Below are 12,738 nucleotides of genomic sequence, written 5' to 3' on the forward strand. Positions count from 1 at the left end.
GGAGGGTAGGTTAGAGTTCAGGACTTTCACTGAAGTGATACCAGGATCTACTAGGAACTGCGTTAGGTTCGGGCTGTTGCGCAATTTGGAGAGGTCAGGGTATTTGTACTTCCTGAATCTGGGGCTGACTGTTTTGTCAACACAAACTTTCATCTCTTTGATTGTGAACAAAAAGTTAGAGATCACAACTGGAATAAAAATTAAATCCAAACCCTCTAAAAATGTTTACAATTTATTAGTTCAAACACCAAATATATGTTTTTTTTCTTTATAAGCTGTCTTAGCATTAGGAGCTAACATTCACATTTTATTGCTATTAATTTCGTATGATGGTAATAATTTTCATTTATTGTTGTTATAATAAATTCCAGTTAATATTTAAAACCCCAAAAACTCCCCCTGTGTGGGGATAATTTTTGTGTTTTCTTCACTGTATGTTCAATGAAAGCATCAATAATTCAGAAAATAGGATAAAATCCAATTACAATTTAAAATTTAATAATTGAAATCATTAAACCGCTTCTTTATATAATTGATGTTTTACAAATAGGAATGTTTTTCAAGAGCAGTGTTTGGGAGCATTAAAAATTACAATAGTACCACAAACTATTGTGATAAAACTTTTATCTTGATTCCGGTTTTGGGGTTTCAGCCAATTGGCACCAAAGACAAACACTGGATGTATCAACTAGCATCAGACCTACATATTTTTGTTTTCCAAGTTGATTTTTTTTTTTGTCAAATAATTTAGATAAATATGGAAAAAATGTTAATTTTATTGAATAATTTGGAGTCACATCCCACAATAACATACCTGTGAGGTGGAACCAAGACAATGCACAATTTTTCCAATAAAAATCCAATATTTGGCATCAGTTTGTTTCCTATAATAGGATGCAGACGTCGCCTCATTATTGAAGACTTCAGAAATTTGAGCCGTAATGAGAAAACCATAAAAAATTCAGAATTTAGAGACTACCCCAATTGATGTATTGAAACGATTTGAATTATTATATAAGTTTAATTCAGTTTTATTTAAATGTTAATTACAGTTTTGAGGCAATTTGCTAAGAAATAGGCTCAGCTTAGATCTATTTATGTAAGATTCAGTTCTGACCAATCAGATTCAGTATCAAAACTACTTTCTTATAGTTCAGTCAGAACTTATTGATACATTTTAATAAAGTTTAAAGGTTTGCAGTGAATCCTCCCCGGTTAGCATCGAACCTTTTTGGTTTTACTTCCATGAGTAGTGTGATGTTTGGATAGCAAACACGTTTTCTCTGAGAACTACTGCACCTTTTCCATTTCTCAGAGCATCAAGATATGTGAACTACACATAATAAATAAAGGCTTTTTATAGGATTCTATCCTGGTTGCTAAAATGAGGAACCATTTCAGTTTCCTGGCAGAAGACAGCATATTTTTATTGAAAACATTTTTAAAAATTTAAATAACTTTTAGAGGTGTTACTTCCTGACAGGTAGACTGCCTGCAGCATCACAGATCCTCTGCTGTACCTTAGCTGCTTTTAAACATATCCATCATTCAGTGTTGGTTGTTAAACAAAAAAAAAACTGATCTAGAATCAGTTAATGTTTCTGTGGCAGGAATATATTGGGCTATATTTATTTGTGAAAGCGAACATTGTGATGCTGTGGCTGGAACATTAGGAATGTTTCACCACTCTGCGACCGAGTGAAGCGACAGAAACGTGTGGATGTGACTGTCAGTTCAGAGGATTTAGAGTTTACCTTGTATTTTCTCTGCTGTTGGACTTGTTAACTTTAGAGTCATTTTTTAGTTTAGAAAACAGTCTTAACTCCACGTTTTCACGGAGACGTTCACGGCTGTGATTGAACAAACCTGAAAACACGTCCATTCGCCTTGTTTTACTTACTAACATAATCCAAACTTGCAGAACTGACTCCATATTTGAGGGAAGTTACTTTTGTTCTCTTCTAAATCAATCAGAAATGTCACTGATATGCAAAGGTTTGTCTTCATCTTTTCCACCTTTTCTCATTTTAAAACTTACATGTTTTATTTGTAACACAAAGTGGTTTATGGCTGCAGAGTGTAAGAAAAAAATGAATCATGGTTTCTGAAAAGTGGGGCAAGTATTAGTTTGAACCGTTTACATTGTGTCTATTTGTGACATAAAGTCTCAATGAGATTCTTATTGGTCGTAACGTGACAAAATGTCACCGGGGGGTGAACAGTTTCCCAAGGCGGCGTGCATCAGTTCTGCATCAGGCGATCACCAGTAAGTGGGTTAATCTGATGTACAATGAAAGAAACTATGGTTACGTAACGGCTGTTTGTTCCCCCTGCTTTAGTCTCTCAAAGCCTTTCACAATTAGATTAAATGAAACTTATTGATCCCTGTAAGGACAGAAAGATAATAGGATACCAGTATGGTTGCCAGCCGCAGCAGCTGGCCTTCAACGCAGCAACAATGTGGAAATATGTAAAAGTTCAGTCAGATGACCGGATGTTTTGTTTTGCTTTTAACTACAGCTACTGCTGTGTGAAGATGGAATTTCATGCATTATATGAAAGAAAAAGAAAACAATTTCACAAGTAATTTAACCTTTAAATGCTTAACAAAACAAAACATACAATTTTTGTCCTACTATACAGAACCAGAATCAATTCAATCCTCATCTGTACGATGCAATTGTGTCATATTTACATCCTGTTTTCATCTAAAGCTAAGGAAGTCCAGCCTATTTGTTGTCTTAGCGATAGCACTTAATCCTGGGGCGACAGTGGAGAGAAACAACAGAGTTGTTGGGAGGAGAAATATCCAAACAATGAGGCTGGCATGCCTTCAATGGGAAGAACAAAGCCAACATTTCTATCAACATGTATTTATTTCCCAGCCATTCCTCTCTGTTTGACTCCCGTGTTTATTTGTTTTTTTAAAACAGAATTACCGGCGTCAGTCTGCCCCGTCGCTGGTCATCACCAAGGCTCTCACCAGGTCCAAAACTTTCTCCAGGTACCCTCAAAGTTACCACTTCTGTCGTTTGGTTCTCTTAGGCTCCGTTCACACTGCTGCCTGATATGAATTAATTCGTTTTTTTTGTCAATTCAATTATTTTGCCTAGTTGTTCACACTTTCAAATATATGTGTGTATGTGAACAGGTGTTCACTCTGCAGAAAACCTCTGCAGAGTGAACCTGTGAACTAATAAATGCAGGGAGTGCGCATGCGCATCAAGATGTGCGCAAAATTGATGAGCAGTCAGTACAGCATGTGCCACAAGATACCACAAAATAATTATTTTCAGTGATAACCAGAGGTACATATATGCACTGTGTGATTTCAAAGTGTTTTTAAAGCAGGACGTAGCTTTAGCTACAGTTAGCTACAAGCCAAGCCCGGATGAAACTCTTGATGATGGTCTGACTAGCTAACCGCTAATTCGGGATGTCATACAACTGTTCATAAAGTGTATGAAGATTTAACTTCTACGTCGTTTGTTGATTAAATAAAAATTCCAGTGTCTGACAGATATAGCCGTCAGTTTGTGCTACACGTATGACGTTCTGACTTATGCTGATCTGACAGAACGGGAAACAAATTGAAAGTGTTGCGCATGCGTAGTAGAGTGCGCGACGACGTCACGCGTAGAGCGCGTGCGCAGTGTTTCACCAACCGCCATAAAGAAGTGCCCCGCGTTAGCGTAAGTAAACCTGTATGCTAACTGTTTTAACAATTTTATTTATGATTTTAAAGTTTTTCTCTGATTATATTAAGAACTTAATACTAATTATCGTCTGCCATGGTTGTTGTTTTTCCTCCCGCTTGCGCGGGTTTGTGATATTTGTCGAGTATAAATGATGTTCAGGTGGAAGAATGCATTAAGGGGAATTTGGTCACTTCCGGCTGCAGTGTGAACGCAGCTGTAGCTTATTTAGAGGAAGAAAATGATTACCTCTCGTTAAGGCCGCCTACAAGCCTCAAATAGTTTATTAAAAGAAATAGATAAAATTCAATATTAAGCGCTAAGAATTTGCTGCGGTGCAATAAAAACAACACCATTATCAGCAATACAATTGTTTAGAAGAAAGCAATTAGCGGTAGTTTTTTGGGCAAATATAAGAAGACATAAAAAAAGTTACCCTATCAATAATATTTTACAACCTTGCCAAGAAATATAAATAGTTTTGGCTGGATAATAGATAGATAAATAGATGAAATGGGATTAGATCAATGTTTAATTAGTCCAGTGATGGGTATTCCGTATACTGCGCCTTGGATATATAGGGAAACAAGTTGATTTAAGGTTATTGGAAGAAGGTAGACAAATAGAAAAGGAAGAGGTGGAAGGTTATATAAGAAGGGAATATGGTGAACACATGCAAATATATACAGATGCTTCAAAAATGTTGAATGATAGAATAGGAGTAGCATTTATAGTTCCTGATTTAGACATTATGGAAAATAAAAGAATAACGGATAGACTGAATGTATATACGAGTGAGTTAATGGCTATTTCAATGGCATTAAAGTGGAGTGAGGAATTGAGTAGAAAGAAGGTTTTGAGTTGCTCTGACTCGAGTAGTGCATTGATAAGCAAGACAGGACATTCTGATGCATATTAATAAGTCAATTCATAAAATGGGAAAAAATGGATCCAGTGTCAAATTTATTTGGATTCCTGCTCATGTCGGTATAATAGGAAATGAATTGGCGGATAAATTTGCTAAGAGTGTGACTAAAAGGGATAATGTTGAACTTAAAATTAAGTTTAGCAAAAATGAGATCAGAAATATAAGTAAAGTGTACAACAAGAAGAAATGGTAGGAACAATGGGAGAGTGAAAGGAAGGCAAGATTTTATTATAGTATTCCAAAAAAAGTTGGGGAATGTAGAAAAGAGAATAGGAGTAAAAAAAGAGGAGGATATTATATCTAGGTTAAGATTTGGACATACGGGGTTAAATCGCACCTTGAGAATAATTAATAAGCACAGTACGGGGTTGTGTAGTTATTGTGGGAATTCAGAAACAGTTCAACATATTTTTTTGGAATGTACTAATTATAATCAGGAAAGAGGGGAATTAATTAAAGAGTTAAATAGAGATAAAGTCAAATTAGATATTAGGGACTTATTACAAAAATCGTCCGGGGATGTGGTTTTTAGCTATGTTTAGATTTCTTAGAAGCACAGGTATTTTGGGGAGGTTATAGAGACTATACATCTGGTCCATACTCCAGTCTAGAAGGTGGCGGTAATGCACCTAAAAGTTGTTTGCCAACCGCCATTAAACAAGAAGGCCGCCTACAGATCTGAATTGGTGTAATAGGCCTTTGCGCTCTGATTAACGCACACACACGTGCAGAGTTTGAAATGACTCTCACACCTTTGAGTAAAGTGTTTAGATCCACTGTAATTGATAATCCTGCTGTTGACAAGCTTATCTAAGGATCAGGCGCCTATTAATAGAGAGCAGCTTTGGACATACGGAGTGTGAATGTGAAGAATAAGTAACTTAATTAAAATGCTCCTGCTGAATTAACCAATCAGAGACCAATTAGGTGTAGAAATCTTCAATGAAACTCAGTTTATATTCTAATTCATTGTATGAATGAGTTTTATATTAATTATTATGCTTCAAACTAATTCCTTAAACCCTTTTACTTATTCTTGCTTTCCGCCAAAGTGCTACGCTAGACAATTCAGTTTATAGGTAAGGTTAGCAAACGGCATTAGTGTTGTTAGGACAAATAAAACCAAAGTAGGTGGTTACCCATAATGCACAGCAGCAAATGTTATATTACAAAGGGGGTGGAGTAGTAAGCAAAATATTTTAGAGTAATTATTCATTGTTGATTAATCATAGATTTGAACACATTGATTTTGCATTTGGCTTTGTAGATTTGATTCATTTTCAAATAATTTAAGAACCTATGAAAGACAGATCGGAGTCGGTGGCTACAGTATTGATTTTAAAGAACTGATCACAGAAGGGATTTATATGAGAAACTGAAGTAGCAGGAAGTAGGGATTGAACGACATACTGGCACTGATTTTCTTTCTTTTTGTTGATCATCCAAAAATACTTACATGTGAAGATAAGAATGTACTTCTCAAAGGTCTTGACATCAACCACCTTCCTCTTTTGCTCTCCAGTGAGAGATGTTTGACCTCTAGCCCCGTCCAAGCATGTAGGAAACAAAATTTTTCTACATGCGTGATACACTGCATGCATGAACAGTAACAAACAGTGACAGCAAAACACATTTAGGGCCTATATAACATTTTTTTTCTGTCACAAATGGATCAATTATGTACAGATGACAATAAAAAAAAAATTGCATCCTACTTCTGTTTCACCATGCATAAAAGTCGCTTCTGTTCCACTCACAGTCAGCAATATTCACCCAACTGTTACCAACTCAGTGACTTTCTTGCTATATTTAGCAGCATTTAACATTTTTAGCAACAAAAAAAAGGTTTTGGGCAAAATCAGAATCAACAGGTTGAAGATTGGTGATTGCAGAACGGGTTACTGCTACCATGAAGGACTCACTTTCTCCACAGTTCATGACATGAGTTTCTTTTTGTCCTCATTTCAGAGAAAGCGTCTCGTTCCTCGCATGTCCAGAAACCTGTCCTCTCGTCCGGTCCTTCCTGACCGGCTCTGATAGGTTCTTCCTCCTTTACGGACACGCCCAGCTGAAGACGGGCATGCAGACCCAAGACCGGCACCTCTTCCTCTTCAGTGATGTTTTGGTGATCGCAAAAGCCAAGTAAGCACCAGCAGCTAGTGTGCCTTTTTGTGTGTTTTGTGGCATCGATCAGCATGTGTGACATCCGTTTCTTCAGATCAGCGAACAACTTCAAGCAGAAAGTCCAGGTGCGCGTGTGTGAGATGTGGACGGCAGGCTGTACTGATGAAGTGTGTGAGGGAAGCACGGATCCGGAGCGGAGCTTCGTCATGGGCTGGCCCACCTGGAACTGCGTGGCTCTGTTTAGGTAACACACATTTACATCGAAAACCAAAGATGCAAACGTTTATGGTGTCAACACAGATTCTGTAGATGAAGACAAACAGAGGAGCTCATCAGAATTTGGGTCAGAGCTGCACACGCCGTGTTTACGTTTCAACAAACCAAATATGCTGGTGATGCTGCAAAGCGCACCTTAAATGTCAAAGATACACAGAGCAGACAGGATGAAGAACGAACACAGCAGCCTATAAAACCACAAATAACCCAGCTGGGAAGGAGAACCGCCTGTTCTGACTGAACCGAACCGGACTGCTGTCCATAAAGTTCCTGTTAGGGACACAAACGCCTCACAACAGTCCTCTAAATCAGCTGCGCTTGTGGCATCATGTTTCTATTCTTTCTTTCTATGGGTATTTGAACCCACAACCCTGGAGAGGATTAGGGCCAAAATTGTGGCTTTTTTTCTTATAATTTAAATTTTCAAATAAATGTTTAGTTATGTCTCAATTATGCTGCACTTGATCCAGACTGTCCAAAATGTTTTGAGTTTTAAACTAGATTTTTCTGATGATGTTTAAACAATTTTATTTCTAAGAAAAATGTCTGAATTGTGGCCCAAACTGTCTTCTGTAGGACGTGAAACTGTATCACAATAAAAATGTTAAAGTGATGGAAAAAGAGCAAAATTTTTACTTTTCTTTCAGTGCAATGACCGACGGTAGTGCAATGACCGACGGTACTTCTGGATGAACATTTCTGTCAATATTTGTGTTTAAGTTCTTCATACTTTCTTCTAGCTCAGCTGAACAGAAGGATAGATGGCTTTCACTCCTCAAGAGGTGAAATACGTTGACCGAGCATTGATTGATCTTTTATTTATCCGCAGATATGATCGGGTTTTTAATCGATTTGTTTTTTGTGTGCAGTCGGATAAAAGAAGAGAAAGAGAAGGAGGAGCCAAAGACGATTCCTCTGAGAGTTTACGGAAAGGGGCTGAACACCTTTGCCATCGTGAGTTTGAACCCGGCAGCAGAATGTAACGCCTCAACGATCAGTAGGCTGATCCTCTCCTGACCTCTCTGATCAGACCAAGACACTTCCTGTCAGCAACTGGGACTCGGCCAATGAGGTGATCCGCCTGGCCTTGCAGCAGTTTGGCATCATAGTGAGTAAATCTAGAGATGCGGGTTCTGTCAGTCTGGATGCAAACAGAATGCATTTTTGTTGTTGTTGGACCTCAAACCTGCCACTGTTTATGTGTTGTTGTCAGGGAAACGTTAAAGACTTCCAGCTGTGGGTCGTCTCCAAGAGAGACAACACACCTTACCCTCTGATTGGTGAGCTACACACTCATTCAGATCCTTTGTTCTGAAACAGATTTCTGGTTTCAATAACTCCAATACAAACCATTTGTAATGAAACAGGAAATTATTTATTTTATTTTATTTTTTAAAGCTAGTTTCTGTAATTTCAAGTGTACTAAGAAATTCTCACTAAGTTTGTTAAGATTCAGTTTTGCAGTGTAGTTTTTTTCATTTCAGGTCATGAGTTTCCCTTCAGCATCCAGATGAGTCACGTGAAAAGCTCAGTGGTTCTGGGAGACGGCGGCAGGGACACCGCGGCGCCCCCTGCTGACCGACAGATGGCCATGCAGGTGGAACAAATGCAGGTGTACAAGCAGTGTCAGTTCATCCTGAAGCCCCGCCCTGCAGAACCCCCTCAGCACCACCCGCCTGCAGGTACGCCGTGTTTCTCAGCTTCCTGCTGGAGTTTTGTTGAAATTTAGAACAATGTTGAGAATTCTCTCTGGAACATTTCAGATTTCTCCCAGAAGTCGTTCAAAAGGCGCCGTTCGCTTGTTGGTTGGGCCTTCTGGAAAGGATCGGCGTCTCAGCTGAACCAGCCGGCGGCGGCCGAAGATGCTCCGGGCCGCTTGTTCGGCCGGTCGCTCAGCTCCATCTGCGTGGACGGCGCTCTACCCAAGCCGGTCATGGTGAGTCCAATACACACACACACGAGTGAAAAACTCCTCCTAAAGTCCAGTACTGAAGAATATTGAGACAACCAACCTTAAAAGTTGAAATAATTCTATTGATTTAATTGGACCAAAGTTGTTTCACACGTTCATCATATTGAGTAGTGGGTAACAGAGGCTATTTTCCCCTTCAATTCACCCAGAATGATAATATTTGGTTTAACATTTCGTTTTATTTTGTTATAAAATATAAAATTAATCTTATAAAGTTATGTTTTGCTTTATGTGTCACATTGAACATTGGCAGATCTCTGTTCTCCGATTCATTCAGATGCTGGTTCATAAAATTATAGTATTATGGAAATGTTTATTTCTGTCTATAATATATTATTCAAATATTTAATGGGGAGATGTGCTACCAGCCTGGCCTCTAACAGGTGAATTGAGTTTCCTAAATCTGCTGGGATTTACCCGATCCAGAACAGAAGTAAACTTGTTTAATCTGGTTTAGAGAAAGAATTCCCCTGACCTCTACGACCTACATCCAGATGTCCCACCCTTCTTCCCCCTGTGAATTAGCCAGACTGAGCAGCCGGCAGCCAACTAGTTTCACAGAGTACATCTGTTAACGGTCGCTCCTTCTCTTTATTACAACTTGCACTTCTTAAGGTTGGTTTTAGTGACTCTGGCGAGTCCCAAGGATGTTGTTTTAGATTTGGGCTTAAGCAACCTCTCAATCAAATTTTGTGTCTGTATAGCACATTTTAGCAGCAAGGCATTTCAAAGTGATTTACATCATAAACACAAATTCATGCATCATGGAATAAAGAATACATTCTTGCGTATTACATTTCAAATACAATCTAAAGAGGTGTGTTTTTAGTTGAGATTTAAAGGAAGTCAGGGTTTCTGCTGTTTCACAGTTTTCTGGAAGTTTACACAAAGTTTTTTCAATAACTTTGCTGATGAATGGGAGGTCGGCCTGTAATTCTGCAGTAGTGATTTGTCCAGATTGTTGTTCTTTTTTAGCAGTGGTTCGATGACTGCTGTTTTCAATGCTTGAGGGAAAACGCCTGATGTGAGTGAAGAGTTTACTATTTGGATCAGAAGCAATAACAGGCAGGACTTTCTTAAAGAAATGTGTGGGTAGGACATCCAGACAGCAGGAGCTTGAACTTAATTGGCTTATAATGTCTTCTAGGGTTTTATAAGTAAGTAGTTGAAAATGGGTCATTTTTTCTGTATTTGTTTTGTTTTGGTACAGCAATGGTTCTGGCTTTGAAGTTGATGTGCAGATTAATCCTCTGATTTTTTGAATTTTCTCTGAGAAGAAGCTGGAAACTTGTTACAGGCAGCATTAGATTGGAGTTCAGGTGGAAACGTCACAGGAGGGTTTGTGAGCCTGTCAACTGTTGCAAATAAAGTTTGAGCATTGTTGATGTTTTTGTTTATGGCATCTGCAAAGAAACCTCCCTTGCATGTTTTAGTGTTAGTTATATCTATTTTTCATACATGTCTGCTCTGCGACAGAGTTGTCTTGCATAACGAACTGCTTGTGCTTTTCTCCATGGAAATTTTTTCGTACCAGACACAATGGAATCAATGATATATGAAACTTTAGACTGAAAATCATCTAACAACTGATCTACATCATTACAGCTTAAGGGTGAGGAGGAAGAGTAGATTTGATTAAATGTTTCTGCTGTGTTTTCTGTGAAAGAACGTTTTGTGACAGTAGCTGTTTGTCCAAGTGGGTCAAAGAATAAAGAACCTTCAAAGATAACAGCAAAGTGATCCGACAGGGCGACATCAGTTACAGAGATATTGGAAATATTCACACCCTTACTGATAACCAGGTCCAGTGTGTGTCCTTGAGTCTGTGTTGCTTGCTTGACATGTTGTGTTAAACCAAAATTTTCTAAAACATTAAAGAGCTTTTTTGCTCCTCTGTCTTCAGGTTTTTACACATTAATGTTGAAATCACCAACAATCATAATAGAAGATCATTCAAGTCAGTAAAGAAATTTTCCACATATGTTGGAGTTTTGTATAAAGTTAGTGTCAAAGTTTGTTTGTAGCCTTTATCTTGAATTCCAAGATACTCAAAAGGTGAAATGACCCAAAGAAATTCTACTACAATTTATGGTTTTCTTAAATATAGAAGCCACGCCTCCTCCTTTTTTTTAGTTTTCTGTTCTCATTTCAAAAATTGTAGTCAGGAGGCGCTGATTCAATTAGTACAATTCAGTCATTCAACCATGTTTCAGTCAGAAACATAACATGATACTCAGTGATGAAATCATTAATTAATAGAGCTTTAGCACAGAGTGATCTGGTATTTAAAAGAGCTACTTTAAGTGGCTTGGAAGCAAAAAGATTTTCAGTCTGAGGTTTGAATTAGGACCGCTGTATTTCATAATTCTGTTTTTTGTAAATTGTCTTGTAATGATCCGGACAGGTAATGTCCTGTTCTGCAGAACCCGGGGGCCAGACACATTCTGGATGGAGACGGGTGTAAAGATAATATCTGGTCCCCGGCCTCAGAAACGCAGAGTGATGGATCCTCTGGAAATGTAGTGAGGTCTGCTACGTGAGTGTGAAGGAGAGACCTGTTGTTTCATTCCATCTGTAAATTTTAGACATGACCTATTTTTCTTCCCCAGAATCAAACATCACAGCTATTTTACTACCATCAAAGAACTTTGAGGCGACTCATTAATTGAATGTCCACAACATCTTTTAGATTTTTTTCATGCTGAATATTTTATTAGTAAAGCAATGTTGCAAGGGTCAGTACAGCTTAATGAAATAGCAGAAATAATCCAATAAGTAAAATGTATCATTTAGCCTCTCTTTCCCTGATGCTGATAGTAAGAACTAAAAAGGGAACCTTTAGAGAGACGGACAGAATTTGGTGTTTGGAATCCCAGAACTGGTCTGATGATGATGAAGGTGTTGCAGCAGCAGGAGGTTGATTGATGAAGGCAGGGATCTCTGTCGGTCTGATGATCTGTCATCTCTACATGGACGGTGAGGTCGCACAGGACTTGGCTCTTTGTCTTTGGGGTCTGAACCCAGCCGATGAGAGAAGTGTGATTTGAAGCCACATGTTGTTGATGGGTCGGTCCCCGTGTGCAGGACAGTGTTGGGCTCTGTGGCCCCGGCTCTTCTTCAGCTGCAGTTCTTTGTCCATCTCGGTTTTGACTCCAAGCTGCCTGGAGGATCCAACCAAAGATTAGTCTTTTGCTCTCCCCTATATAGGGTTTCTACCTGCTTTCAGTGCATTTTCATTGGCTAACACTGTTGCTGTGCTTTATTGGGTAACTTGTTTGGACAGATGGACTCATATCCATCACTGTCTTAGAGACATTTTGTCCTGATCTCGTGGCTAATGTCTCAGGGTTGCTCAATGTTTCTCCCATGTCTTTTCTCGGACACGTTTATGTTGTCCAACAACCTATTTCCTAATAAGGCGTTGGTCATCTCTGTTTTCCCGTTAGTCCCCATTTTACCCCTAACCTTTGACCTCCAACACATCATCAGTGATTTTTAATAGCAGTTACATGTTTTACACCATTTCAAAATCACATTCATAACCCTTTTAGTTTCTTTGATTTAGCATTCATTTATAATTTTATGATAAACTTCCTCTTTTTCCAGGAAACCTGCTCTTCCTGTTTCATCCCTCTCTGATTTGTTATGATTAGATAGAAAAAAATAAGTATAATTAAAGGTTAATTTATGTATTTATTTTATTGACACCCCAAATATAGCCTGCAGAACTAGACTGAGACCAT

The 12,738-nt window shown here is 38.4% G+C and overlaps 1 protein-coding gene across 1 annotated transcript in view; it reads left to right on the plus strand.

Annotated features, from left to right (window-relative positions):
- The window catches only part of LOC129379021 (rho GTPase-activating protein 20-like), a 33,335-nt gene that overhangs the window by 12,560 nt on the left and 8,037 nt on the right, over positions 1–12,738 (plus strand). Inside the window, exons 5-13 of the mRNA XM_055059560.1 lie at positions 2,934–3,004; positions 6,592–6,765; positions 6,842–6,991; positions 7,764–7,805; positions 7,893–7,977; positions 8,054–8,131; positions 8,237–8,303; positions 8,508–8,705; positions 8,787–8,959. Of these exons, the coding sequence (XP_054915535.1) occupies positions 2,934–3,004; positions 6,592–6,765; positions 6,842–6,991; positions 7,764–7,805; positions 7,893–7,977; positions 8,054–8,131; positions 8,237–8,303; positions 8,508–8,705; positions 8,787–8,959 (1,038 nt within the window). The remainder of the gene's footprint in view (positions 1–2,933; positions 3,005–6,591; positions 6,766–6,841; positions 6,992–7,763; positions 7,806–7,892; positions 7,978–8,053; positions 8,132–8,236; positions 8,304–8,507; positions 8,706–8,786; positions 8,960–12,738) is intronic.

This window comes from Poeciliopsis prolifica, unplaced genomic scaffold (assembly GCF_027474105.1).
Source record: "Poeciliopsis prolifica strain line A6 unplaced genomic scaffold, Auburn_PproV2 SCAFFOLD055, whole genome shotgun sequence".
Lineage (NCBI taxonomy): Eukaryota > Metazoa > Chordata > Actinopteri > Cyprinodontiformes > Poeciliidae > Poeciliopsis > Poeciliopsis prolifica.